This window comes from Manduca sexta, chromosome 21 (genome assembly GCF_014839805.1).
Source record: "Manduca sexta isolate Smith_Timp_Sample1 chromosome 21, JHU_Msex_v1.0, whole genome shotgun sequence".
Classification (NCBI taxonomy): domain Eukaryota; kingdom Metazoa; phylum Arthropoda; class Insecta; order Lepidoptera; family Sphingidae; genus Manduca; species Manduca sexta.
Window position 1 is genome coordinate 8,103,187 of NC_051135.1, and position 25,829 is coordinate 8,129,015.

The 25,829-nt window shown below is 34.5% G+C and overlaps 4 protein-coding genes and 1 long non-coding RNA gene across 7 annotated transcripts; 3 read left to right on the forward strand and 2 right to left on the reverse strand.

The window, feature by feature from the left end:
* Positions 1 to 1,048: 1,048 nt before the first annotated feature.
* Positions 1,049 to 9,855, reverse strand: LOC115454337 (remorin). Of its 2 annotated transcripts, none has more exons than XM_037440919.1 (8): positions 9,514 to 9,855; positions 6,221 to 6,319; positions 5,744 to 5,929; positions 3,757 to 3,858; positions 3,402 to 3,533; positions 2,667 to 2,831; positions 2,231 to 2,368; positions 1,049 to 1,245 (listed from the first exon to the last, which is right to left on the reverse strand). In XM_037440919.1, the coding sequence occupies exons 1-8, from the start codon at positions 9,514 to 9,516 to the stop codon at positions 1,153 to 1,155; spliced, it is 918 nt and encodes a 305-aa protein (XP_037296816.1). In that variant the 5' UTR covers positions 9,517 to 9,855; the 3' UTR covers positions 1,049 to 1,152. The 2 variants fall into 2 exon arrangements, with proteins under 2 accessions (XP_037296816.1, XP_037296815.1); XM_037440918.1 differs by lacking the exon at positions 9,514 to 9,855 and adding an exon at positions 9,317 to 9,440.
* A 1,399-nt stretch (positions 9,856 to 11,254) lies between these two features.
* On the forward strand, positions 11,255 to 13,120 carry LOC115454918. The gene is made up of 2 exons (XR_003939718.2): positions 11,255 to 11,438; positions 11,640 to 13,120. It is a non-coding gene; the product is annotated as an uncharacterized LOC115454918 (long non-coding RNA).
* LOC115455526 (mitochondrial import inner membrane translocase subunit Tim17-B) lies at positions 12,414 to 16,240 on the reverse strand. Of its 2 annotated transcripts, none has more exons than XM_037440920.1 (4): positions 15,991 to 16,240; positions 15,749 to 15,909; positions 14,847 to 15,024; positions 12,414 to 13,908 (listed from the first exon to the last, which is right to left on the reverse strand). In XM_037440920.1, the coding sequence occupies exons 2-4, from the start codon at positions 15,890 to 15,892 to the stop codon at positions 13,733 to 13,735; spliced, it is 498 nt and encodes a 165-aa protein (XP_037296817.1). In that variant the 5' UTR covers positions 15,893 to 15,909; positions 15,991 to 16,240; the 3' UTR covers positions 12,414 to 13,732. The 2 variants fall into 2 exon arrangements, with proteins under 2 accessions (XP_037296817.1, XP_037296818.1); XM_037440921.1 differs by having other exon boundaries at positions 15,987 to 16,145.
* Positions 16,241 to 16,358: 118 nt separating this feature from the next.
* On the forward strand, positions 16,359 to 17,791 carry LOC115454992 (trafficking protein particle complex subunit 1). The gene is made up of 2 exons (XM_030183694.2): positions 16,359 to 16,591; positions 17,221 to 17,791. Exons 1-2 carry the CDS (start codon positions 16,493 to 16,495, stop codon positions 17,557 to 17,559), a joined length of 438 nt encoding a protein of 145 aa, XP_030039554.1. The 5' UTR covers positions 16,359 to 16,492; the 3' UTR covers positions 17,560 to 17,791.
* Positions 17,792 to 18,248: 457 nt separating this feature from the next.
* Positions 18,249 to 25,670, forward strand: LOC115454066 (centromere-associated protein E). Its single transcript, XM_037440917.1, has 9 exons — positions 18,249 to 20,002; positions 20,238 to 20,471; positions 20,706 to 20,960; positions 21,380 to 21,583; positions 21,923 to 22,149; positions 22,542 to 22,644; positions 23,073 to 23,196; positions 23,490 to 23,683; positions 24,246 to 25,670. The coding sequence occupies exons 1-9, from the start codon at positions 18,749 to 18,751 to the stop codon at positions 24,408 to 24,410; spliced, it is 2,760 nt and encodes a 919-aa protein (XP_037296814.1). The 5' UTR covers positions 18,249 to 18,748; the 3' UTR covers positions 24,411 to 25,670.
* Positions 25,671 to 25,829: the final 159 nt, after the last annotated feature.

Sequence of the window (25,829 nt, forward strand, 5' to 3'; positions counted from 1 at the left end):
ATGTTGATGATAATAATGATGAAATTGCCAGCAACGGGACAGAATGAAAATACAAAACTAGTATTAATAATACCAATGAAAGTATATTTAAGTTATAAATTGTTTACTGTTTTAAAACGAAATAAACGGCATTGTGTTGTTAAGTTGCACGATAATTAATTTGCTTCAAGCTTTGTGTGGTTAATAACATCTCCATATACAAAGCCAGGTAGGAAACTCAAGAGATAAATTTGATTTCACGTTGCGTCTAGGAACTGAATTCCAATGTTTGCGAATTGTATCGTGGATGTATACTGTGAAATTGTAAGATAATTTCATTGTTCAGTGTGGCTGAGTAACATCGTTATGTCTATTCCGTCCGCCAAGAAATTCCTCAAAACCTCGCCGGCAAAATTCAAGGTTTACCTTCATTCATTAACCTAAGTCCAATAAAAGAGTAAAATGTAAATTAGATTAACCAAGATCGACAATTAGTGCAATACCAAACATGATTCAATAATGAAGAGTAACGAGGAGGTGACGTTTCTGCATTATCATCTCGCATTAATCATGTCCGGTGATGTAAACACTGGACAATCTGCGTCGTACGAAACGCATATTGATTGTCCTGGTCCGTCCTTAATTCAAAATGGCCGCCTAAACAAAATGGAGGAGATGGTCATTAATTCACCAAATATCGTCAGCAGAAACGCATCTCGTCCAAGATTATTTATTCGAATTGGTCAAAACCAGAAATCTAAATTTGTTCTATAAGTACCTACTCTGGGCTCCAACACCTCAAACCTATCCATCGATAGTCAATAGGATACAAAATTCAATGTTTAGTAAAAGAAATAAGCACTTATTGCAATTATGACAAATTAATTTTAATTATGTAAGCATGTTAGCATTTTTTAGAAGAGAAGGCAGTATTGCTGGACACAGCACGCAATACGAGGAGATTCGTCACTTTTGAATCCCTAAGCACCAGTGGCTTGGGCCTTGAGCTTCGCCATCAGAGGATGTTACATTTTTATATGCATTATAATTTACTAAATGAAAAACGAAGGCAAATTACGAAATTTATTCAAAAAATTTTAATTACAATAATACAATTATCAAAAGACCATAAACGTATAAAAACAGTCTTATTTAAGTCAACAATGGTGTTTGTTACGACGAAGTGCCTTCTTTCACGGATTCTTTGAGTTTGTTGTTTTCAGCCACTAACGCTTGAACCCTTTGCTCGTATTTCTCTCTGAGTTCCTGCAAAATAAATAAAATATTTCAACTTGCATTTCTTAGTATTCACTTGAGCTTGTTTTATACTTAATCATAATATAATATTAAAGTATTCAACTAAAATGTACAACATAAATCATTCGCTAGCAACACTATGTTTTGTTTTGTTAAGTAAGAACCTTAACTTTATCCTAATAACGGTTGCTTTAAAGATAGAAGGTGGATTATTTTGTCCCCGTCAATTGTCATATTAATTCCTATAGCAAAGTTATATCATTATTAAATTTCTACTAGCTGAAATATGTTATGCATCTTTATATTTGCTGAATTTTATTGCGTATTTATATGTTTATTGGAGTTTCGCTTAACAAAACAATGAAATTTGCAACTAAATCTGTTCAACAGTTTTCCCATGATAAGAATATAAATTAACAGACTCTTGTGTCCCTATATAAATAGTAAATTCATCATATTTTACTTCGATATTGGATATTCTACAAATTCCGTTTACTCCTAAAGCCCAGCGGTATTTTATTTCAAACTTGTTAACAATTTCTATAGGTACATACGCTTCTTGGAAAGGCTATTTATTATCAAGTTGTCTTGCGAAAGGGTTGAAAATGATTTTAATCTGGCCTTGTTCATCTTCCAAATAAAAGCTTATATATAAAATTGAATAAGGAAATTTGTGAAATGACATTTTTGGGTCAAGACTCAAGGATATTACTCAAGGATATTAATGGATTAAAGTAGATTTACTTCTCATATTCAAATGTCCTTCTGTGTGAGTGTTATCGTTTGGGTTATTTATGTCATAGAGCAGTGATTGCCTTGGTGGCGTGGATGTTTTGTTACGATACCGCTCGGGTTTCGGGTTTGAATCCCGGGTCAGGCAAAATGATATTGGGTTGCTCAGTTTCTATTTAAGCAATTCTTAACCACCTCTTAACGCTAAAACAAGGCTATAAGTAAGGCAGCATATGTTTGAATACGAAGTTGAACCTATTACCTTGAAGATGGCGAGCTGCGTCTCGTACTCCTTGCGCAGGTCGTCGTTGATGTTCGTGCTGGTCTGTGCCCGCTGCAGCACCAGGTCGTACCTGTTCTTCTCCGCCTTGAACCTCGCCTCCATCACTTGCAGACGGTCCTGGAATTAATTTGCAATCCGTTGCTGATATTCATCATATGCAATGCTAGAGTTTTTTGAAACGGATTAATCATTGGTACTACTGGTCAGACTCACAAACTTGCATTGATAGGAATAAATAGAACAAAATTCTACTAACTCACACAACGATATAGCCCAATACCATCAAATCGTGCTGAGGACATAAACTCGATGAGACGTATGCCCTTGTTGGTATTTACTTTCCTTAACTCTTCAACCATAAAGGTAGAGATATATTTATATAATCCTATATTTTCATTAACTAAGAGGCGCTCACCTCCATCGCCTTGACTTCGCCGTTCCTGATCTCGAGCAGGTCCTTGGTGATCTGGTTGATATCCTTGAGCGACGCCACCTGCGTGGTCAGCGCCTCGATTTGCAACTCTTGGTTCTTCACCATCTTCGTTTTATCAAAGATCATGCCGCGTGCTTTGCTTAGCAGCTAAATAAAATAAGACCAAGAATTAACTTTAATAAACAGTGCATAAAGTTTACTTTAAGAGCTTTAGGTGAAGAATCTAAGGACTACGAAGATGTGTAAGTACCTACTTCAATTCTTACAGTTACCCCATATTGAAACTGTTTGATAAAATCTTACAACATGTAAGGTAGTTACGAAAACTTTTGTTATTACATCTTCAGCTTTCTTGAACATTTTAAATGCATAATAATATAACAATGTCTCCAAATTTCACTTGACCCAAGTTATTACGAGCACAAAGAAAAATAACCCATTGTTCTAAATGTAGCAACTAATAATTAATTGCTACATTTCGTTTCACAATTCGTTAAAAGAACAAAACAATTTTCGTTTTGATGTTTTGTGTTATAAGTTTGCGATCGCTATTATAGAAATTGATTAAAGCATAAACTATCTCGCGAACAAAGTTGCCAATGTCGAAGCCATTATTCTTAGTAACTACTCCAATTACTTGAAAGTTTTTGTAATAATTTTGCTATTAATATAATTAAGAACAGAACAATAATCAATAAATCAAAAGAAACTAATTACCTCTTCGTGCTGCTGCTTGATGTTTTCAATCATCTCCTGATTCTTTCCGCTTGGTTTAGACAGGGCGGCTTGCAGTTCTGTTTCTAAATTCTTTACTCTAGCTTTTAGAAGGTCGATTTCTTCTTCACGAACCTATTTAGGGTATATATAATTACAAAGTGTTTATAAATATCTAATAATTATTCCTATCTGCGCGTTTCTGGCAGTCTCGATGGTATTGTATCACATGCTCTATCTGAGGTCTCGGGTCGAAGCTCGAGTCAAACAAAGTAATATTGGAATTTTTTCCTAGTCTCGACTCGAATTCTGGAATTCGAAAAATCGCCCCTTATTACATTACAGGACTATTACATACCTTTAATTCTAATTTCAGGCCATCCTCTGTCCTTTCGTTTTTAATTTTTTCTAATTCTTCTATCTTTAAAAGAAGCTGCTTTTCCCTTTCTTGCCAGCTATTCTGTAATTTAAAATAGAGAAACATTCCATTTCAATGGATTTCATTATATACAGTATTTAAAAAAAAAACTTCATTGTTATAATTACACTAGCTTTTGCTCGCGGCTCCGCCCGCGTTATAAAGTTATTCAGGCTAAAGTTTTCCGTTATAAAAATAGTCGTTTCCCGGGAGCCTATGTTCTTCCCAGGGTCTCAAACTGTCTCCATACCAAATTTCATCTTAATACGTTAGGTAGTTTTTGAGTTTAACACGTTAAGGCAGACAGATGCAGCGGGGGACTTTGTTATATTATTTAGAACTTTTTAAGTGAAACAATCCCGTCATACATCGATGTTGCATAACTTTAACCGTTTACGCAGCGCAGGCAACGGAAGCTCTCAAAACTCATAATTTTCCCCGTTTTTGCAACATGTTTCATTACTGCTCCGCTCCTATTGGTCATAGCATGATGATATATAGCCTATAGCACTCCAGGAACAAAGGGCTATCCAACACAAAAAGATTTTTTCAGTTCAAACCGGTAGTTCCTGAGATTAGCCATTACTGCTCCGCTCCTATTGGTCATAGCGTGATGATATATAGCTTATAGCGGTCCACAAATAAAGGGCTATCCAACACAAAACGAATTTTTCAGTTGAAACCGGTAGTTCCTGAGATTAGCAATTACTGCTCCGCTCCTATTGGTCATAGCGTTATGATATATAACTATGAGCACTCCACAAACAAAGGACTATTCAACACAAAAATATTTTTGCAGTTCGAATCGGTAGTTCCTGAGATTAGCCATTACTGCTCCGCTCCTATTGAATATAGCGTGATAATATATAGCCTATAGCTCTCCACGAACAAAGGGCTATCCAACGCAAAAAGAATTTTTCAGTTTGGACCGGTAGTTCCTGAGATTAGCCATTACTGCTCCGCTCCTATTGGTCATAGCGTGATGATATATAGCTTATAGCGGTCCACAAATAAAGGGCTATCCAACACAAAACGAATTTTTCAGTTGAAACCGGTAGTTCCTGAGATTAGCTATTACTGCCCCGCTCCTATTGGGTATAGCGTGATGATATATAGCCTATAGCACTCCACGAACAAAGGGCTATCCAACGCAAAAAGAATTTTTCAGTTTGGACCGGTAGTTCCTGAGATTAGCCATTACTGCCCCGCTCCTATTGGGTATAGCGTGATGATATATAGCCTATAGCACTCCACGAACAAAGGGCTATCCAACGCAAAAAGAATTTTTCAGTTTGGACCGGTAGTTCCTGAGATTAGCGCGTTCAAACAAACAAACAAACAAACAAACAAACAAACAAACAAACAAACAAACTCTTCAGCTTTATATAATAGTATAGATTAATCACATACCGCACCAAAAGAAGTCCACAAATAGTTTTCGAACGAAACCCTAAATAATCAATTTACCTTATTACCCAAATATATTATCGTATTAAAGTACTAAGATTTATTTTTCCGTTTTATTTTATTAGTTAACCTAACTTTCACAACTTTATACGGCAATAATATTTCGTGACATCGTAGAACAAAGACCATTTTCTTATCAATGAAGACTTACAATTTTCCTATATTAACTACGTTCCCAGTTCAACGCGTAGAGAAAAAGCCAATTTTTGCCAAAATTTCTTGATGATAATTAAATCCATAAAACTTCTGCGTAACTAATAACAAGAAGCGATTCATGAAATAGAGTTATAAACTTTGCCTTTGTACGAAATCTTTAGTAAAAGTTGGAATTGAAAATTCTCCAACCCTTACAGTACAATTTTCGTCCCTTTCGTTTTAATTCCTCTAATATTATGGGTTCTCTAGTTGCTTTTTTCCTACCATTGGTAATTAGACTAAAAGTAGTGATAATACAAATTACATCTCCATTGGTGGCTTGGATCTCTGTTTTTTGTTCAGGGATACTAATTTGTTCTGCCGAGCTGGCAGCAACTGGCTCCGGTTTTACTTCATCAGCTGGTTTTTCTTCTACTTTTGGTATGACTTCTTCTTTCACTTCTTTTGGGTCTTCAACTTTAGCTTCTGGTGCCGGGACTGGTGCCTCCACCTTAGAATCCGATAATCAAAGACTTCACTCAACAACTTCTATTTTTTTTTCGTAGATAAATATATAGTAATATGTATTTATTCATAATATATTATACAGCAAAGTAATAAGTAAACAAAAATATATTCTTTACTAGACAAAAAGTATTTTTATCGGACACCAAATTAAGGTAAATGCGTTAATAAAAACCAGTTCGTAATACGAAAATAAAAAAGCTCTAATTCTAATTATCCCGTTTTACTTTATAAAATAATAAATTAATTTCTTTCATGGATAATTATAAATACTCACGGGTTTAGGAGCCTCGGGTGCGGGTGCTACCGGTGCTGCCTGCGGCGCCGGTGCCACTGTCTCACCACCGCCCGCCTCTTGACTCTGGACTGAATCAGACTGCAAATACCGAATACAATCTAATTACAATTGTTACATTGTAGGTAAAGTGCAGCTAGACTAATAAAATAAAAGTTATGTAATTTAAATAGCGGCTTGTTATCATCCAAATATTTCTTACATTTTAGTTTGTGACGTTGTTGGTCATACAGCAGTGGCGAAGGGTAATTTTTTTTTAAAGGGAACCCGACACAAAATATAGGTACCAATATCCATAAATGCGGTCTGCAAATCACTGTAATGTTAACTAGATTCTATACAAAGAGAGGCCGGTAGGAATTGGGTTATATGGACCCTTCGCCACTGTAATACCGACGAATAACTCAAATATTTGTTCCAATTTAGCTAAAAGTTCTTTCCTAATATCTGCGACATCATTCTGATGTATAGCATACTTTAACTGCAAATCCCGAACTATATAATAATGTAATATCAGCCCTGTATTATATACTGTCCCCCTGTTGGGCACGGGCCTCCTCTACTACTGAGAGGGAATAGGCCTTAGTCCACCACGCTGGCCTAGTGCGGGTTGGTAGACTACACACACTCTCGAAAATTCCTAGTAGAGAATTTTTCAGATATGCAGGTTCCCTGACGATGTTTTTCCTTCACCGTTTAAGCAAGCGATAATTCACAAAGAATACACACATAATTTTTAGGAAAGGCAGAGGTGTGTGCCCTTGGGATTCGAACTATATAAAACCTAAATTATTCAAATAACTGTTGAATACATAAAATTTAAATATAAAACAAAACAGAGACCTGCGCTTTCTAATATCATTACTAAATGGCGTAAGCCTGTGGCTGGAAAGTCAACAGAAATAACACGAAAACAATCACAAACTGCAGAATACATCGGAGTAAAGACAAACGAAGCAATCGTACGTTTGGAACCGACGGACACACATTTTAACCGAATGTCGTGCGGCAGCATTAATGTGTTTTAACCAATCCCGGGGACAAAATGGATTAACTTAATTAAATTGATATTGGGATTTAGTTTCTTTGTTCACTTCTTGCGTTGTTTGATTTAATATTAAGGTGGTAGCTCAAGGTCCATTTTCATACATTTTGTTTCGGCTTTAATCTGGGTAACTAAACAAGTATTGGCAAGTAAAGAATTTAAATTCACGTCTAGTTAGTGATTAGTTCTCGCAGTTGAAAGAAAAATGTAAAAATAATTAATAATCATGGATATTTCTGCCTTTAAAATTTCGTCATATTAAATTTTAAAGGCCGAAATATCCATGATTATTAATTATTTTACGTTTTTCTTCAACTGCGAGAACTAATCACTAACTAGACGTGAATTTAAATTCTTTACTTGCCAATACTTGTTTAGTTACCCAGATTAAAGCCGAAACAAAATGTATGAAAATGGACCTTGAGCTACCACCTTAATGTTTTCTAGGTGTTTCTCGCGGTGACGCCAGCTGGAAGAATTGCACGAAAGAGAAGTCCCATTGTTTAGTCGTGTAAGATAATAGTATCCGTTTTAATAAACATCTTCACATACTCGCTTTTATTATTTTCACCATATTTACCTAATAGTTTAGGTAGAAAATCGTAAATTATGTAAAAGGCTGACTGTCTCGGTGGCGTAACTGTAATTGTATACGGTGCGAGTACGGCTACCGCGTTAGGGTCCTGGGTTGGAAACCCGAGTGGGGCCAAAATAATTGTGACTGGGTTTTTCCATCTTAGAACATTACTTAGTCGCAGCTCGGAGTCAGGAAGTTGGTGTGATATTTGCGTGCCTCAAAAAACACGTAAAGCTTTGGTCCTGCTCCTGATCTCTCTCTCTCTGGTCGTGTCGGATTACCATCTCACTGAACTATGAGAGTGCACCTATGTATTGCGCACACACTTGTGCACTATAATATCTCCTGCGTACTTGACTAATCTCCTTTGTCGCGATTGGCCGCCGTGACCGAAATTCGGTTAGGAAGGCATATATCTTATATCTAAAAGACATGCTGCTACAGACAGATATTGTGTGTACGCACATCACGAATAACTTGAATTAACCGGTCAGACTATTTTTTAATAATAACCTGCATATTAACTGTTAAGTTAGAAACGCAATCACTATATTAAACGTAAAGCGGCGTCTCTACCAATGATTCGAAAAACACTCGCATTATGTTTATCGTAGTTTTTATATTTGTAGCATTTAGCCTTGAAAATTCGCGACAGTTACTCGTTATTAGACTAGGGTATCGGACATAAAATGAACCTTGTGTGTTATAAACGTAATAAACGTAATAATTTAATAAACACGGGTGGACCAAATTTCCATCGTAAAATGTTGTTAATTGTTATTATGGAGAAGACTGAGTAGAAACAGCTTATTACAAGCACTAAAACGAATTATATTAAATTAATTTTATTATATGTATAGTTGAGTAATCAAATCGTTATTATTTATAAAAGCTATAAAGAAATTAAACGGCTTAAGCTCTAATTATATAAACAAACAAACGTAATCTCGCCCACATTCTCAATCTAATTAAATTAAATTCTATTGAAAATCCTATAAAAATATAGCTAAAAGTAATAGAATGTAAAATTAACTAAGTAATCCTATAATTCTATTCCAGATCTTCGAATTCTTTATAAAAAACCCAATTAGATATAATCTTTTAAACATTATCTTTCTTTAAAAAACTCCTACGCACTCCTCCGAGCTACGTCAGTAACCAAGACATTTACGCGTGTGTATCCTGTTATTGGAATCCTATTATTAGTTTATGCTAAGTCATTTAAATTTTCGCATATTTACTCCAGCTACTCGCATTTTTTATTTTATCATCTGTAACGAAGATTCTAGAAATCTAGTCAAGTACTTAATAGTCTTTCTGAAAATATCTTTTTTTATTAAATTTATCGTATTTACAACGAAATTTATTTACTAAAGTAGATAAGTATTTGAGTGTAGAGGTTGTTTTTTATGTGCATTAAAGATATTAGAGATTATGCATGATATTCACATCTTACCCACACGTCCTCAAATCCTCGCACTCTAGTCCATATGGATCGCATATTGAACAGTTAAATATGCATCGAATATCACATGTACGAGCTATCTCAAATATCAATTTTACGAATTTTGAAGTTACACATCATAATCAAAAACATAGCGCCTTTGCTTCACACAAAAAAAAATAAGCAACACAAAAAGGTGGCACACTTACCATAATTTGCTAAAGCGTATTTATTTCAGAGTAATTTTGAAAAGCACGAAACACAAGTATCGAGTGAAAGATTCAAAACTACACCAATCTATTCTTGGCAAAGCAGACGCGGTGTTTTAAAAATAGCAGTGTATTGCACGGCGTAGAACGTTTAAAAGCTCCCGCGTGAATTTCAATTTTGACGAGAGCAACACTAAACGGTTATGAATAATAAATTCCCTAAGTGTTTGTGGAGTAAAATAAATTTGCTGCCATCCCCCAAGACGCTGTTATCATAAATAGCCCGAAAATAATGGTACTCAGCTATTCCTGTATGAACTGTTACTTCATTCCGTAACCTACCAGATTTAATGGTTAAAGGAGTATTTTCATAAGCGAAGGTTTAATTTACGAACATTTTATTATTAATAATCTAAATACCATGAGACAGGGGAATAGCATTGGCAATCTCAATATCCCGTAAGCTATGCCAATTTATCGTAGGAGATACCTATACGAGAAAATTTACTTAACTAATTACAGCATGAGCAGAAACAATATATATATATATATATATATAATATTTTACGGTTGAAAGGAACTTTTTCACTCGTGCAGGAATTGAGCACGCAAATCCTTATCTCAGGCATTGTACCACATAGTATGAAAGTCTCCATAACCTTATTATAATTTTGTAGACTGAGTTTTATTCCAGTATAATATTATATGAATAGAACCAATGATTCCATCATCAAGCTTTAGAATTGCTGCTTTATTAAGGTGTGGTTTTTGTGTATTTTTATTGGATACAAATAAATTATATTTTTTCCTTCTTTCTTTCAATGTTATAACAAAGCTTCCTTTAAAAAAATATATTTCTTCATACTACTTTGTTGTGCAACATACCTACACACTTTGATGTACTTATCTCGAATGAAAAGGTCCACCTGGGTAAGTGGGTAGGGCGGTTTCGTACCTGAATACCAAATAAATTATAATTAGACTGGTCGCAATATAAATTTTTATCATCAAAAAGCAGTGTGCGTGTATTATTCAATTCATTCGTTACAATTATGTCTCAGGGTGATGAACATGGTTTAATACCTAGCAGTACCATGAATTTCAAAGTTTTGTATGACTGCTATTATTTATGGACGTTTGTGCCGTTTACCATTATGCGAACGTCGAGCTCATCTCGACAAAGGGTAAAAGAAAATGTCACTCAAATCAAGTAGGAGACGACAATGTTTATTTGTTGTAGACCAAAAATTTTAGTTGCAGTTCACGAATTGCCGAAATTCGCGCTGAGTGGTTAGTTTGCGAAATACTTACATTATTTAATTATAATTCTAATAAAATGAAAATTGTAATGTATTGAATGTAAAAACCCACTGAAGAAATAAATATGAAACTTTGTAAAGACATTAGAACAATACTGAAGTGATAATTATTATTCTGAGAAACAGTTTGGTACTTAGAACCTGTGGATACAGTTACTATTGGCTAACTGTGAACTGACTGACTGTGAATAAATTGCGTCACGTCGCGTTTAAAAGCAATTCTAAAAGTCCATTGTACAAGTTTGTCCCGTCGTTCTACCTACTTTAATAGTAAATTACTACCGATGAAACACTTTTATGTAATGTTTTACGAAAATAATTCGATAAAAATTCACATAAATTATAATCAATGCCAACATAATATTTTAATAATTTATTGCGAGAAACGGAGTGCCTCATTTTATTACGTAAGACTAGGCAGTATGGTCGTAAGACTATAGCCTGTCCTCTAAGGACGAAGAATAAAAAAGAAAAAATGACATTGACGTTTTGTTTCTGACGGAAATCTGTTATGATTTTTTAGACGTTAAAAAATTAAGAGTTTCCTGACTTAACTTTTCTTTTTTATTATAATTATTCTCTAAGACGTGCGTATTACAATCCCAGGTAAATCAATTTTCTTTATTGCCCTACTTAAGCTTTATAACCTGCGAATATGTACAACTGAAACATCAATTCCCGCGTTCATAAATATCTACACAAAAATCCAATACAATCCTTATTTTTGATAATTATTGTGGTTTTTAACCTTTTTATACAGTTCGTTCCTTGCAACTACAAGCCTTCTATGATTCATTAATTTTTTAGAAACAATGACAGAGAAAAACGCACAAGTTGGACAAGCACGGGAAGCCTTCCAACTAATGCATCAGATATCTCAACTCCTAAGCACGGGGCTCGATGCGGAAACTCTTTCGACATGTATCAGGCTGTGCGAGTTGGGCGTAGACCCTGAAGTATTGGCGCACGTCATCAAGGAAATAAGGAAGATGGGCGAAAATGCAACACAAAACAAAATTGGTAATGTACATTCGTGACGGTAGAAAAATGACCCGTTAAAGAATTGTGTGAATTGCCTTTATTTTAATTACCCTATTTCAAACAAGTTTGTTACATTACCATTGACAATTTCTGGCAAATGTTATTTTCTATTCTGATATATGTAGTTATTGTTGCTGTTGTATAGCAAAATGTGATGTGATAGTTAATTGGATGTAAAATGTACAATATCTGGATTCTATTTTAATCATAAAAGCTTCATACCATCAGATATAGGGTTAACTGGACTGTATCTGCCTATTCTAAAGGGTAATGTGCACTTAAATTAAACATGACATTTTTTATTGTAATTTGATAAGTATTTCTCAGTTCTATATGTATTGAACTAGCTTATATTAATATTTGAATCCATTACATTTAATTTTCTTGTGCTATATACTTCTCATTAGATTAAAATGACAATTGTAAATTCCCTAATGACTACAATAAGTCTGACTTGCCCCAATTTACTCAAATATTATTAACTGAAATGTAAATAATTGTAATTTAATATTGTATTGTAATAATGAATAAAACAACTAATTTTAATTATAAAACTGTTTTAATAACTAACACTATAAAACATAGGACTTTCCATTTCACAGAATGCTACATGTCAAAATAAATGGCATTTATTTTTTTAAGCATTATGTAAAACTAATTGGATTAGGGAACAAATATTGATCACAACCAGTATAAACAATAATGCCTTGTCTCTCACAACTATATGGAAAAAAATAAATAAGTTGTGAACGACAAACATGTGGCAGTCTATGAAATGGTTACAGATTCTTTCTAGATTAAAAAATATATTCCTGCAGGCTAGTTACTCTAAGCATTTAATAAAATGCTTGCTAGGTGAATAAAAATTAACACAACAGTTTTAATATTTGGATTAAGTTATTTAAGGTTTTACTTTATACAATTCAACAAATTAATCTATGTGGGATATTTTAATAAACTACTTAACATTGGGATATAGTGTATTTTGCCACTCGCAAACCTGTCCATCAATATATTGTTAATAAAACCACAAGTTTTCTAATCTAAAAAGAATCTTACATAAATAACATGTCATTGAGCTTTGGATGAATTAAACCATGTGCATTGTCGGAGACCTGCGACAAGTGAAATTTATGCAAACAGCACAGTGCTGCTAATATCACAGATGCAAAATAAATCACTTGTGTCATCAAAGATCTGAATTCAATTGAATATTTACTGTAATAAACAAAATTATAAAAGTCAAATATGTTTGTTATCACTTCACCTACATTCTGAGTTGTCACTTGGAAACTATATTACTGGTGTAATCATGAATTTAAGCCACAATCTAACTCATATATTTGTCATGACCTGCTAATTTAATTTATATAATGTAGTCAAAAGAAGAAAGTTTTTTTAAATTACACTTTTTCACCTATTTTCAAGTAAAGAGGAAAATAAAATGTTCATGGTATGGTAAAGTTCTTGATCTTGTGAAACTCAATGGCTCCATCTATTCATTAGTGATTTTGCCAATGTCAATAATAAAGTAATATTTCCCAGACAAAACATAAATTTACTTGACAAAATTCATGATCAACTATTAATTTTAAGTGTGATGGCAGGTTTACATTTAGGAAACTATAACAAACACATGACTAAACAATTCATGTTTAACAGTATTCTACAATACGTACAATGCCAAGTGGCAAGATGTAATATAAATTTGTACAGATCAAGAATGCTCTCCAAGAAAAGAATAAAGAATTTTCACTACTAGAGATTAGAGAGGACCATAAACAACATCTAAATTAAACAGAAACCAATAGAATAATAACCCAACATTGCTTAACCTGTACAAATTATAAATTATAATTCTATTGGAAAGACTGACTCTGTGCTTGACTTTGACCAAGCACAGAGGGGTCTTCAAATATTGGTTGTTGTGGTTTGAACTGCTCTGCCGTTATCCTTGTGAACATGATACCGATGCCCTCGATCAGCGCGAGAAGAACGCCGCCTACGAGTGCACTGCCCGCCATTGCTGGTACACCTGTATAAATATTACAAAATGAGCATTATTTTACCTACTCTTATGTTGCAAACAAGGCATAGTTTTCATAAACTGGCGGATGCTATTTGAACAGTAAACACCTTATCAGTTAATTTTCTTATAAAATCCTTATATAAGTTAGTGTATAAAGTGATAAAAAAATAAAATAAAATGCTTTATTCATCACGTAGGCGAACATAGTTGCACTTATGATAAGTCAAGGTACATGAGAATATTTAATTATTACTTAATTAAATTAGCTTATATAAACAAAGACAATTTATATTGAAAATAAAATAAATGAAAAATATACTTAGTAAACAAAGAAGCCAGCTCGGGCTGGCAGGGAAGGAGAAATAAAATGATGTATATATGTATATATAATTTGTATATGTCTTTTTTTGTATTTTTAAATCATAATAAAAAGCTTTCTAACATTCTAGAAATGTGCTGTCTAGGCTATTGAAACTTGTAGACAGAAATACAAACAACTACAAGGTGTAACTACTATATTTGAATGTGTAATCTAAAGATTAGGTAATACTTTATAAAAGTGTTGTGTTTAAAGAAAAACATACTATAAAGTAAACTTGTGTGGCACTGAAACATGATCCAACATTTACATAATGCCAATACACATGACTAAACCAGCCACTGCATTGAACAGACTGAACAGGTATTAAAATATATTTTTAGTTAGGAAAAATATGCAAATACATAAAATATATTTGTATCAAGCCTTGCTGTAGTATAATCACTCAAAATCATTACTTTAATATTATATTTCTAACACTCAGGGACATTTGAAAACTGTATTAATTTTTACAACTTTTACATTAAATAAAGTCTTTGATCTCATGATCACTATTTCAAGAAAACAATTTAGATACACAGACAATACATAGAACTGTCTTCATAACATTTCACCCATCACTCACCATTCCTAGCTGCCAGGATGCCACCAGTAAGTGCTCCACTCATGATGGAGTTCCATGGATCCTCCTTCTGTCTCAGGTATACCAGTGAACAGTCAATTGTGGAGAACATTCCTCCCCAAACAGCGAAGTTGCCAGCTACAATTGGTGACCTCTCTTTGACTGCTGCCAAACTGCCTAACTAGAAATGGGAGAGATATTTGAAAAGGTGACATTGCCTAATTCCATGCTAATTTCTTTTGGTACAGGACTTCATATATAAATCAATGGCTCCTAAGAAACTAGCATATCTGAAAAAATTGTAATTTGTTATCATTAAGAAAAAGTTAAATTATTTAAATTATATTCTAATTTAGGTGACAAATTATCAAGGCTATAAATGGTAGTCAGATATTGAATGCAAAGATGTACATAAAAAAATAAATCTCTATTAATCATTCCATTGTGCTATTTTTTTACAATCAGTCAGCAAGTGCAATTATATTTACAGGGACATAAAATTGTTTGGTAGTTTCCTCCACTGAATTGCTGTTTACTTGTGCTGTACATAAAAAAGTGTGTAACCAATTAACTCATGATAATCAATTGAATTAATAGCAGCTATTTTGTGAGCATTTCAATGATTCACTATAGTTTATGTTTATACAAGTGTAGTGGACAGATGCCAAAACATGTTGCGCTGTCCAAAGCTTTAAATATCCGATAGTTGCTTTCTTCGCATTTCTGTATAAACATAAGTGGTAACTTCCTAGATTTTCCTTGTAAAACAAAATTGCATACAATGAAAACTGTTGAGTCCTTTTGTAATGGTTAGTGCTATAACATACACAACACATTTTTTTTTTACATGTTTACATCCAGAAAAAATATAGACAAATACGTAAGCAAGGCCAAATGGAACATACCATTTTCCTGCTGAAACCGACTGGCGCATTTCTGAATCCTTTTATTGAGTGAAATATACCGCCACCGATGGCACCCATTATAAACGCACCACCAGAGTCGTCAAGAATTCGCCATGGGCAAGGTTCTCTCGTGTATTCATCCATTTTTTATTGATTTCACCCTGAAACACCCAATGTTAGGTAAGAACTTAACCTCAAACTTTACATGTTCAAATAAGGAATGATTGAAAATCCGTACTTACTGTGTAGATACACTTTCTTCTGAGAATTACTCGATTTTTATTCACAAAAACTTATCTCGTACTGCTTTTTTAACGATTTTGTAAACTATCACGAATATTGCACCATGGTTAGAATTCGACTTTTTGACAAAGAGACTTGGTGGTATTGCCAAACTGATTATTACAAATCTATATCAATACTTATTACCAACGTAAAAATCGACAGAATTTGTATGCCTCATAATAACACGCAAATCATAAAAGAATTATTTTTATGTTCTTTAAATAGCAAGAGATTTGTTTTTATTTAACTTTATGTGGTAGGTACATTACTCCATGGTAAGAAGTTTTAGGTTTCATTATGTATACCACCACGAAACCTGACAAAAAATCAAGTCCCTTTTTGACATCCGTCGAAACGTCAATGTCAATTGATACAAATCGCAAATTACGATACTTTGCGAATTTTAGTGTAAGAAATTCTAATTAATAATTAGCATTACAAGTAACTTAAAAAGTCGTAATGACAATTCACAATATGTATATTTTTGACCGGTATGGTACACTATTGTATTACGGAGAATGGAACAGAACAAAACAATCCGGAATGTCCAGGGAAGAAGTAAGTAAAACTTATTTTGATTTACAAATTATTGTTTACACAAATTCAAGAAACATCTCAGTACTATTTGCATCATTATAAGCGTCTACTTTCTTTTGTGAATTGGAAAAGACAGTGTATAAATGTTCCTATGTCCGTCTACAAATTTATACGTTAAACCCTATAGAAGTTTAGTACAGGTCAAAGAAAGAATAAACGAGTGATTGCTAGACCTGTTGTTGCGCAGATGATAGCAAACATACATTTGTAATTGTAAATAACAATAAGACAATGGCAATGTTAAGTATTTAATATTTTACATTTTATGAATAAATCTAAGGTCGCAATAGGGGGAGGGGCTGGGCGGCGCCTACCCAAGAGACATCTTGTCCCCCCTTCAGAAAACCTTGTGTTTACAACAGCCTTACATAGTGCAGACCTTTCATTCAATTAGACAACCTTTTTGGTGCACCAGTCAACTGACCACAATAATTGATAATCTATAGCTACACCAATTTAATGGCAAGATAGTTTCAAACATGATCAAAAGTAAAAAGGTCCAATGCTATATGGAACTTTCAATTTACATTGCAAAAGAATTTCTGCTGTAAACTGATATGTTGACAATAATTATTAATAAATTGTTTCAGGAAGGTAAATTGATGTATGGCATGCTGTTCTCAATAAAATCATTTGTAGCAAAAATATCTCCATTGGACCCAAAAGACGGCTTCTTGCATTACAAGACTTCCAAGTACACCCTGCACTGTCTTGAGACTCCATCTGGCTTGAAATTTGTAATGAACACAGACAACCAGGCACAAGGAGTCCGAGATCTACTTAAAAAGATTTATGCAGAAGTTTATGTCAAATATGCTATTAGGAATCCGTTATGTGCTAGTGGTGAACCTATTATTAGTGACTTATTTAAAAATAAACTGGATACATTCATCAAACAAGCACCTATACATACTGTGAGGGCTTCATAAATTTTGATAAGTAAAATGTAAATATATTTTAGGTCTTATATTTTTTTGTATGTTATCAAACCATGATTTTTATTTATTCCATAGTATATAATAAAATAATTGTAAATTTAAGTACTTATGTGAAGTGTTTTTATCGTCCTTATTTAAACCATAGCTCATAGTCTCTACACACATTGAAATGTACTAATAGTTGGCCTCTTTCAATATAAACATGTAACAATGTATTGTAGTATGCATAATGTTTGTTTTTGCTTCGTTGATTGAACTCTTAGTAGGGAACTATATTTTATAGTTGACCAGGATTTGCTTCCCAGGGAAGAAAAGCTCTTTTTTCCTATTTGCACAGAATTAGCAGATATTAAAATCGAGCAGGATAGCAGTCATCAACACAACTAAAATATGGTTTATTGTTACATGCATTAAATGTAAAAAAATGTTGGAGCAGGATAGGTGCAAATTGAAGAAATAGACAATGTTTTTTTTTTGCATTATTTTAGTATTTTTTTAAATTCTTATATTTAATAATAATATTGGTTTACTGCATGGATGCACAGACCGCGGCCCAAAAAATAATACTCTCGTACATTCGAAAAATATTGAATTCTATTCCAGCCAGCCAGCTTATTTGGTTCTACTTATATATGTGAACAAACTTTTTCTATACTAAATAATAATAAAACAAAAAATCGAAACCGCCTTGCAAATGAAAGTTTGGAAGCAGTTTTACGTGTTGCTAGAAGTAAATTTGAGCCAAATATAAAAAAAGATTGTAAGCACTATGCAGTGCCACGCTTCAAATTAATAAGTTCTTTTTCAATTTTAATAAATTATTATCAATTCTTTATTGTCTTCAATTACCTATACTTCAGCCGGCCGGCCCGCCATCAGTTTATGATTTGCCCGAGTGGCCCCTAGTCTTAATAAGTCTGTGCAACCATGGTTTACTGCGTTCGATAAAAATTTTCTTGGTTATTTTATTTGAGAGACTATAATATTTTTTAGTCTGTGACGCGTGCATTTGACATTTGTAATTTTTATAATCTGTGTACAAACAAACTGCCGCTTGTAATTCGTAAATATTACAAAATATAATTGAAAGTTTAACGTTTAAACAGTTTTTTTGTAGATTTTTTTATATTGATCATATAATGGCTCGAGTGATACAGTGGAAAACGGAGCGGTGTCTGTGATGAGTGAGACCGACGACACGGATGTTCTATTGTTGATTCCACCAAACTTCTTCCTGGTACATAGCTCAGGATCAGAGGATTCCATTCTAGATTCTTCTAGAACAGTTGTACATAGACCACTTTCATGTACAGCACAAGTTTTAGATAAGTTAGTAAACCAAGTACAAACTTTGGAAACGAGGTTAGAAAGCTTAGAAGTTTCAAGCGAAGTGTCAACTTTGGACACTCGGTCAAGAAATAAGACTTGGAACAGCACGGATAGCATTGACACTCATAGCATAGACCGGAAATGCTTCACATTTCCGCGCAGAAGGCGCAGAAAGTTTATTAAACGTGAGAAACAACGAGATTTGTCACTTACCAGCCTGGATTCCACCAGTACTCTTGGGACAACAGTTCCACGGCTAAAGTTACATGAAGACATTAATGTATATTCTAAACCTATCAAAAGTGTGGATTTACAAAGCATGGATGGGGATATAAGTAGCATTGTTTCAACTCCAAATAAAAAAAATGATAAACTACTTCTTCACGAAATAGATGAGTTTCTGACTAAAGTGGAGGCCTATGAGAGTCCAGAATCAAGGTACAAACATCAAGATTCAAATTTAAGCCCTGAAAATGTGATCAAAGCTACCGGTGACTATATAACAAGTAAATTGTCATCTAAAAATGATGATATTAAGCTACCAAGTGGAAGAACAATATCTGGCAATGTTTTAGATAAGTATATTTATTTAGTCAAAAACAATAACCCAACCCAACAAGATAAACCATTACAAACACAAAATACAACTGTAAACGAATCTCAAACAAAACCTTCTGAATCTAAAGTTCATGACAATAAAGACATAGACCCAAAGTCCCCTAGTGTCCGTAGATTGAATTTCGAAAAGGATGTGCAACCCACATCAACTCCAAAAAAGCCCCAGAGTTGCCTAGACACATTCCGACCTACTTCAAACAAAGTTTATGATAGGGCTACAAAAGTTCTGGAACAATACAAAGCACAGAATTACAGTCGTAACACCCAGAATTCAGTAGATAGCTACACAATGTCACCAAAAACGGAGTTTAAATTACCCCAAATGAGACCATTTGCAGAGAATAGAGAGAGCATGAAACTACTCCAGAATAAGTTTATGGACTCTATTGATACAGATCTGTTGAGTTTGAGTGACTTGTGGGGAGATAACAGAGAGAAGGGAGATAGAGAAGGAGTCAAACTGGAGGAGGAGAGATTAAAAAGAGAGGTAACAGGAAAATTAGCTTTAGTTTACAAATCATATAAAAAAAAAATTATGAATATTATTAATTATGTGATACTAATGGTACTAACCATTGCTTAATTATAACTATGTATCTCCAATTTAATGTCCTTCAAGAGTTAAGCTCTCTTTATTATCTCTTGTATTATAGATGGATGGTGGTGGTCAAACATTAGCTTCTGTAAACAAATTATGAACACATAACCTTTTTACTCCTCAGCACTGCGAAGCCATGATACAGCAGCTACAAAGGAAGATTCTAGAACAGCAAGAGAAATTAGCTGTGGCTGTGAAAGTGGATAAAGCTAAAGATGCTGCTATAGCGAAGCTGCGTGAGGCTTGGCTTAAGCTCACAGGCAGCTTGGATAAGGCTGAAGAGAGGCATCGAAACGCATTGGAGAAGATGATGCGGGAAGTGGACAACTTCAGGATGGTTGCCGATGATGCACAGAAGGTATACAATTTTAGGTTCTATTGTGAAACATATACATAGGAACAATTTTTTATATGGAGTGGAGACTTCCCTTGTCTTTTTGTCATTTAAAATTCAGCCTTCCTTTTAAACATAGATTTTAACATCAACAGAACTATAAACTATTGCTTTTTATACAAACAAGCTCTCCCGCTAAATTCTTACCTACCAAATTTTTTTTTATTAAATATCTTATCACAAACATTTACTTTATAGAAAACTCGACATTTCGAATCAGAGCTATACAAAGCATTGGATCTCGCTCACGATTACCAAGAGAAATGTAAGTTACTAGTATCTGAGAAAAAAGATTTGCAAGAGAACATGGAGAAGTCTTTAGCGGCCAAGAACGAAGTAATCTCCAACAAGGACAAGGAGATTGAAGTGCTGAAGGAGAACTATGAAACTGTGATGCGGCTGAACAAACAGTCAACAGACTGTGTCAAGAATTTGGAAGATGCTCTGGAAAAAGTAAGTTTGGATGTTTATATTAACACCTCCTATGCATAAGTATAATAAAAGAATAACTGTATACATGCAGATACACATCATATATACATTTATACAACCGCCCGTCTTGCAAATCGCACCAATCTCTGTTTGACTTGAGTTTGGAAATAAAATAGCTCTTGACCGCGGCGGGTGCGGCTAAAAAGTAGTGAGTTCTTAGCGTATGACTGGGTAAATATAATGTCCTTGACTAAATATTTATCCGTCAATTATTAATTTTAAAAACAAAAGATTATAAGTATTTTGTAGCCCCAATAATGGCAAAGTAATTGGTATTTGAATTTTTTGAAATTAAAACACACCTATAAATATTACTTGCATTTGTTAAGGCTGCCACCGATACTTCTTCTAGTTCATTAATAATTAAATTATTTTGACAGGAAAAATCATCTCACGAATCAACGAAACAAAAGTCAAAAGATTTGTACGACAAAGTACAATCACTAACGGACGAGACGACAATAATACTGCAAGAGCGAGACGTGCTGAAAGAGAAGGTGAATGAGGAGCGAGCGAGATGCAACATACTTGAGCGACAGCTCGCTGACAAGCAGAACCAGTGCAGTGACCTGGTGAAGAAATGCGTGAGTTGACTATGCATAACACTCAAAACCATATATTGAGTTGAAAAAACTGAGACTTACAAATTATTTTTTGTAATATCTGCATATCGCACCTTTAGAATTACAATGATGCAAGTTCGGTGCGGTTCGATTATTACATAACAGTCCATGTTGCATTCGATAGTTCATCCCCTTTTAGAATGTTTTGGATTATATCATCAATTTAACAGCTTTTTGCACTTGCGTCATTGTAATTCTAAAGGTGCGATTTTTAATGTATAGTACCAATATCTTACAACGCTTTTTCAAATTTAATATAAAAGATAAAATTTGTATAAACTCCATTATCCACTGTTACAGGATTTTCTCGACAACGAAGTAAAGAACTTACGGAAACATATGGAACTGCAAAAGAACGAGCTAAAGTCCCATTACCAGAAGCAGCTGGAAGACGCTGTCTTATCCAAGCTGCAGGAGTTCCAGCAGCAACTCGACCTGGCAGAAAAGGACATGGAGAGTGAAGCCCGGAGCAAAGAGAATGGCATTGTCGACAGCTTTAATAAACAGATTGTGAGGATAGAAGAACAGTAAGTAGAAAATAACTTTTATATTGCTCATCGATGATACAACTTCTAGGCGCCGCATATTAAGCGAAAAGGGAGTAGCTTGGGTTTTTGTCGCTTCAAGTACCGGGCGCGGGCGAAAAACGTTTTAAACAGATAAGGGTCATGCTCACCCCCTTTCTGCTGGTACATGCGATAAAAATAAAAAAAAATAAAGGTTTAATTTAACATATTTTGCCATTGCCTAAAAGTTAAAATTGATCCAGGGATTTAATGGGAGACCCCATCATTACAATCGTACGGCAATACAACTACGCCATGAAGACAGTAAAATTCCACAATTACAATGATCTGAGTAGACCATAATTCCTATAAATAAATGTAATGGTTATGAAATATTTTTTAAATGTCTCCAGGCACAGGTTAGAAGTGAATGTTTTAGAAGAGAAGCAGAGAGAAGAGATCAAGCTGTACCGGCTTCAATTAGCGCAGGCCAGCGAGAAGATCGGCTTGCTAGAGGTAAAGTTCATATGAAAGAAGAATTATTAAATATTGTTACTATAAAAGAACCCCTAAATGTGTAAAAAGTTTATTTGTCTCATATAAGTATATGCAATTGTATGTATTTATATGTACGATATTTGTATATATTTTTTTTTCTTTATTTAATTAATTATTTCGTTCGTACACCTTATATGCCCCATAGTATTCCATTTTCTCTTATATCCATCTCATGGTAGTCTATAAGCAATTGCCTTGTGCAATAAGACAGAGACAAAAAACATTTTTTTTTTCTTGTTCCATGGTTTTTGTCTGGTATACAATGTAGTGTAATAAAGAAATAAATAAGCGTAATGATTTTATTTTAATTAGAAGCAATTCAATTCAAAAGTACATTTTTATTTTGCACAAATCCTCATAGATGTACTATGTTTGTGTTGTGGCAGAGCAAGCTGGAGTCGTACCGGCGCCGGCGCGGCGAGATGGCCTCGCAGCTGCACGGCGTCATGCAGGCGCAGTGGACCCAGGCGCTGCGCATACTCACCAGCGGCCAGCACCACCCCGACACCGGTAACTACTACAATAATACCTTTGCCTCTCTGGACCTGAGAACACTTGTATCTGCCCGGATAGTGACTACCGTACATGAGGTCTAAAACCTGCTATAGTGACCTTTGTTTTTCGCCTTATCCAGTCAGACTACAATTTTTGTATATTCTGTTTCAAACAGGCTGGCATAATTGTGTCCACCATCCATAATTGTGTCGGCTAACAAGTACTAATATGATCATTATACATTAGTTATCTTTGTGTTTTAGTCGAATGAAATTTTAGACAAAATAATACTTGTATGTATGTTCCAGCCGTAACTACTCCGCTACCGTCGTTCGTGCCGGAGTCCGTCGCGCCGCGCCGCCACCTCGCCGCCCCCTCCCCCTCCGCGCCGCCCGGCCCCCCCACCGGGCTCACCCAAAGCCTCCCCCACGGCCTCGCGCCGGTCTCACCGCTCAACGTAGACGGACTCACAGATACAGAATTACAGCATTATGTTAAAATGGTGAGTATTCGAATTGAGACTTTTCAATATAAAACAATTTTGAGGGTAAAGAAGAACTGTCGGCACTGTCAGATTAGTAAGAGTACGGTGTCTGACCCCTGCTTGGTTTTTTTTTTTAAAAAGCGATTGGGATACTAGAATCTTAAGTAGGATACAAGAAAGGCTTAGCAACTGCAGTGTCCAGGAAGAAAGTTGGAAGGGGATAGCTGGCAAGGAAATGTGGGGGAAGAATAAGGAAACCTCTTAGTATGGGAGGAGGGAAGAAGGAAGGGACATGTTCGCGAGCCCTGATAGGCCTCAATGTGAATTAGCAACTATGAGTTACACACAATTAAATGTGATCCAAGGACCGCGGCCCGCGACAAATGTGGCCCCGTGCAAGGGTGTGCATTCGGTGAACCCCTGCCTGGATTTGTTCTCTTCATTATTTATTCAAAACTCCTATTGCTATTACATAGATGGGCACACTCACCATTACCCATAAATAATTTGTTAAGCTAATATTACACAAGAACATATTTTAAGTTTAATCTCGTGTATATATAAATTTTATTTATTCCAGTTATTAACAAAACCGCCGAACTTCGACGGCAGCGGCGACACGTTACCCGCGGACCCGCACCGGGAATACAACGAGGAGCCCACGAGCGACCGGCCCGACCGACACGACCGGAAGGACAAGGCCAAACGCAGTCTCAACCCGAACAAACCCCCGTGGAAAGCGTAGTTAACGTCTAACAGCCGTTTTCAATAAACGATCCCAACCTCAATCTTCAATCCGAATCCAAGAATGAACCAATCACAATTATTCGTTTGTAAGCATGTCAAAAAAACTTTGTTCTGATTGTTCCATCTTTGAGATCGGATAAAGCGATTGGGATCGATTGTTGAAAATGATGATGAATGGGATAAATAAGAATATGTATATACAGGGTGTAACAGAATGTGGGTATCAATAATAACTCTATTAACGCCTTATTGGATGAGATCTGACGGAAAATTTAAGCTTCTCAACGGTCCAAGATGTAGTCATCCACATAAGTAGATGAACTAGTTCAAAACTCAAATCGCCTGAACATTATTGTGTTCTTAGCAACAATATTTTTTCATTACGAAAATAAAATAAGTATTAAAATAAATATTATTTACTTCTTACAAAGAAAAAATATCTCAAGTAAACTGAATGTGTATCGGCGATTTGAAGTTTGGACTTTGTTGAACTACTCTGTGTCTGACTACCTGTCTTATTCTCTGTGCTGTTAATTAAATTTCTTGATATAGTGCTGCAAATGATTATAAAGTAATGAATTATTACTTAACAACTGTTCCCAGTTAAATTAAATTAACAGTAAAATATTCTAGAGTTCATTGATCTAGTCTGAAATTTGGCAGTGGTATAAATTCACAGTCCACCAATTACGCCTCGTAAATTTCTTCATTCTCACTTTCCTATTTCTTTCGAGTTAATTCCATTTTACAAAAAACGTGCCATTTTATAAGGGTTTTAATGCAAGTTTTTGACCGAAAAGTATGGAAATAAAACTATGTTCTGTGTGTCATTTCTTAGCTATGGGAGCTAATCTGGTTTATTTTAGTTTCGGTCTGCAACCTGCATAAAATAGCTATATTTGAACCCGATTCCCACCGATATTTGAATAGATTTAGTATAAAAAATATTTCTGTGCTTGTATGGAATTAGAGCATAATTTATACAACTTTTAATTTTGGCGTAATTTGTGGATCCACATTGAAAGTTTGTGTGTTACGTATTTAGATAAAGATTCCTCGATGTTTACAAGTGTTTAATAATGGTATCAAATATTTTTTTCTTTCTAAAAGATAATTTTGTACAATGTAAAGGTGCTTTTATACGCATTTTGTACGTAGTTAAAGTTAGTTATATTAGTTTTGACATATTTATGAAGTTTCTCGATTACATTCCAATTCACTCCATGTTTTTATATTTAATAAAATATTTGATGTTAAAGCTTGTTTTACTTATGGCGCCATATTTTATACCAAATATAATTCAGTTTTATGTTATCGTTGATGTTAATTCAGAATAATAATCAAAATTACAAAAATACTGTAGGCGTTTTCTGTCACCAAGCAAGTTGATAGGCTTTGGGTCTATTTTTAATAACAA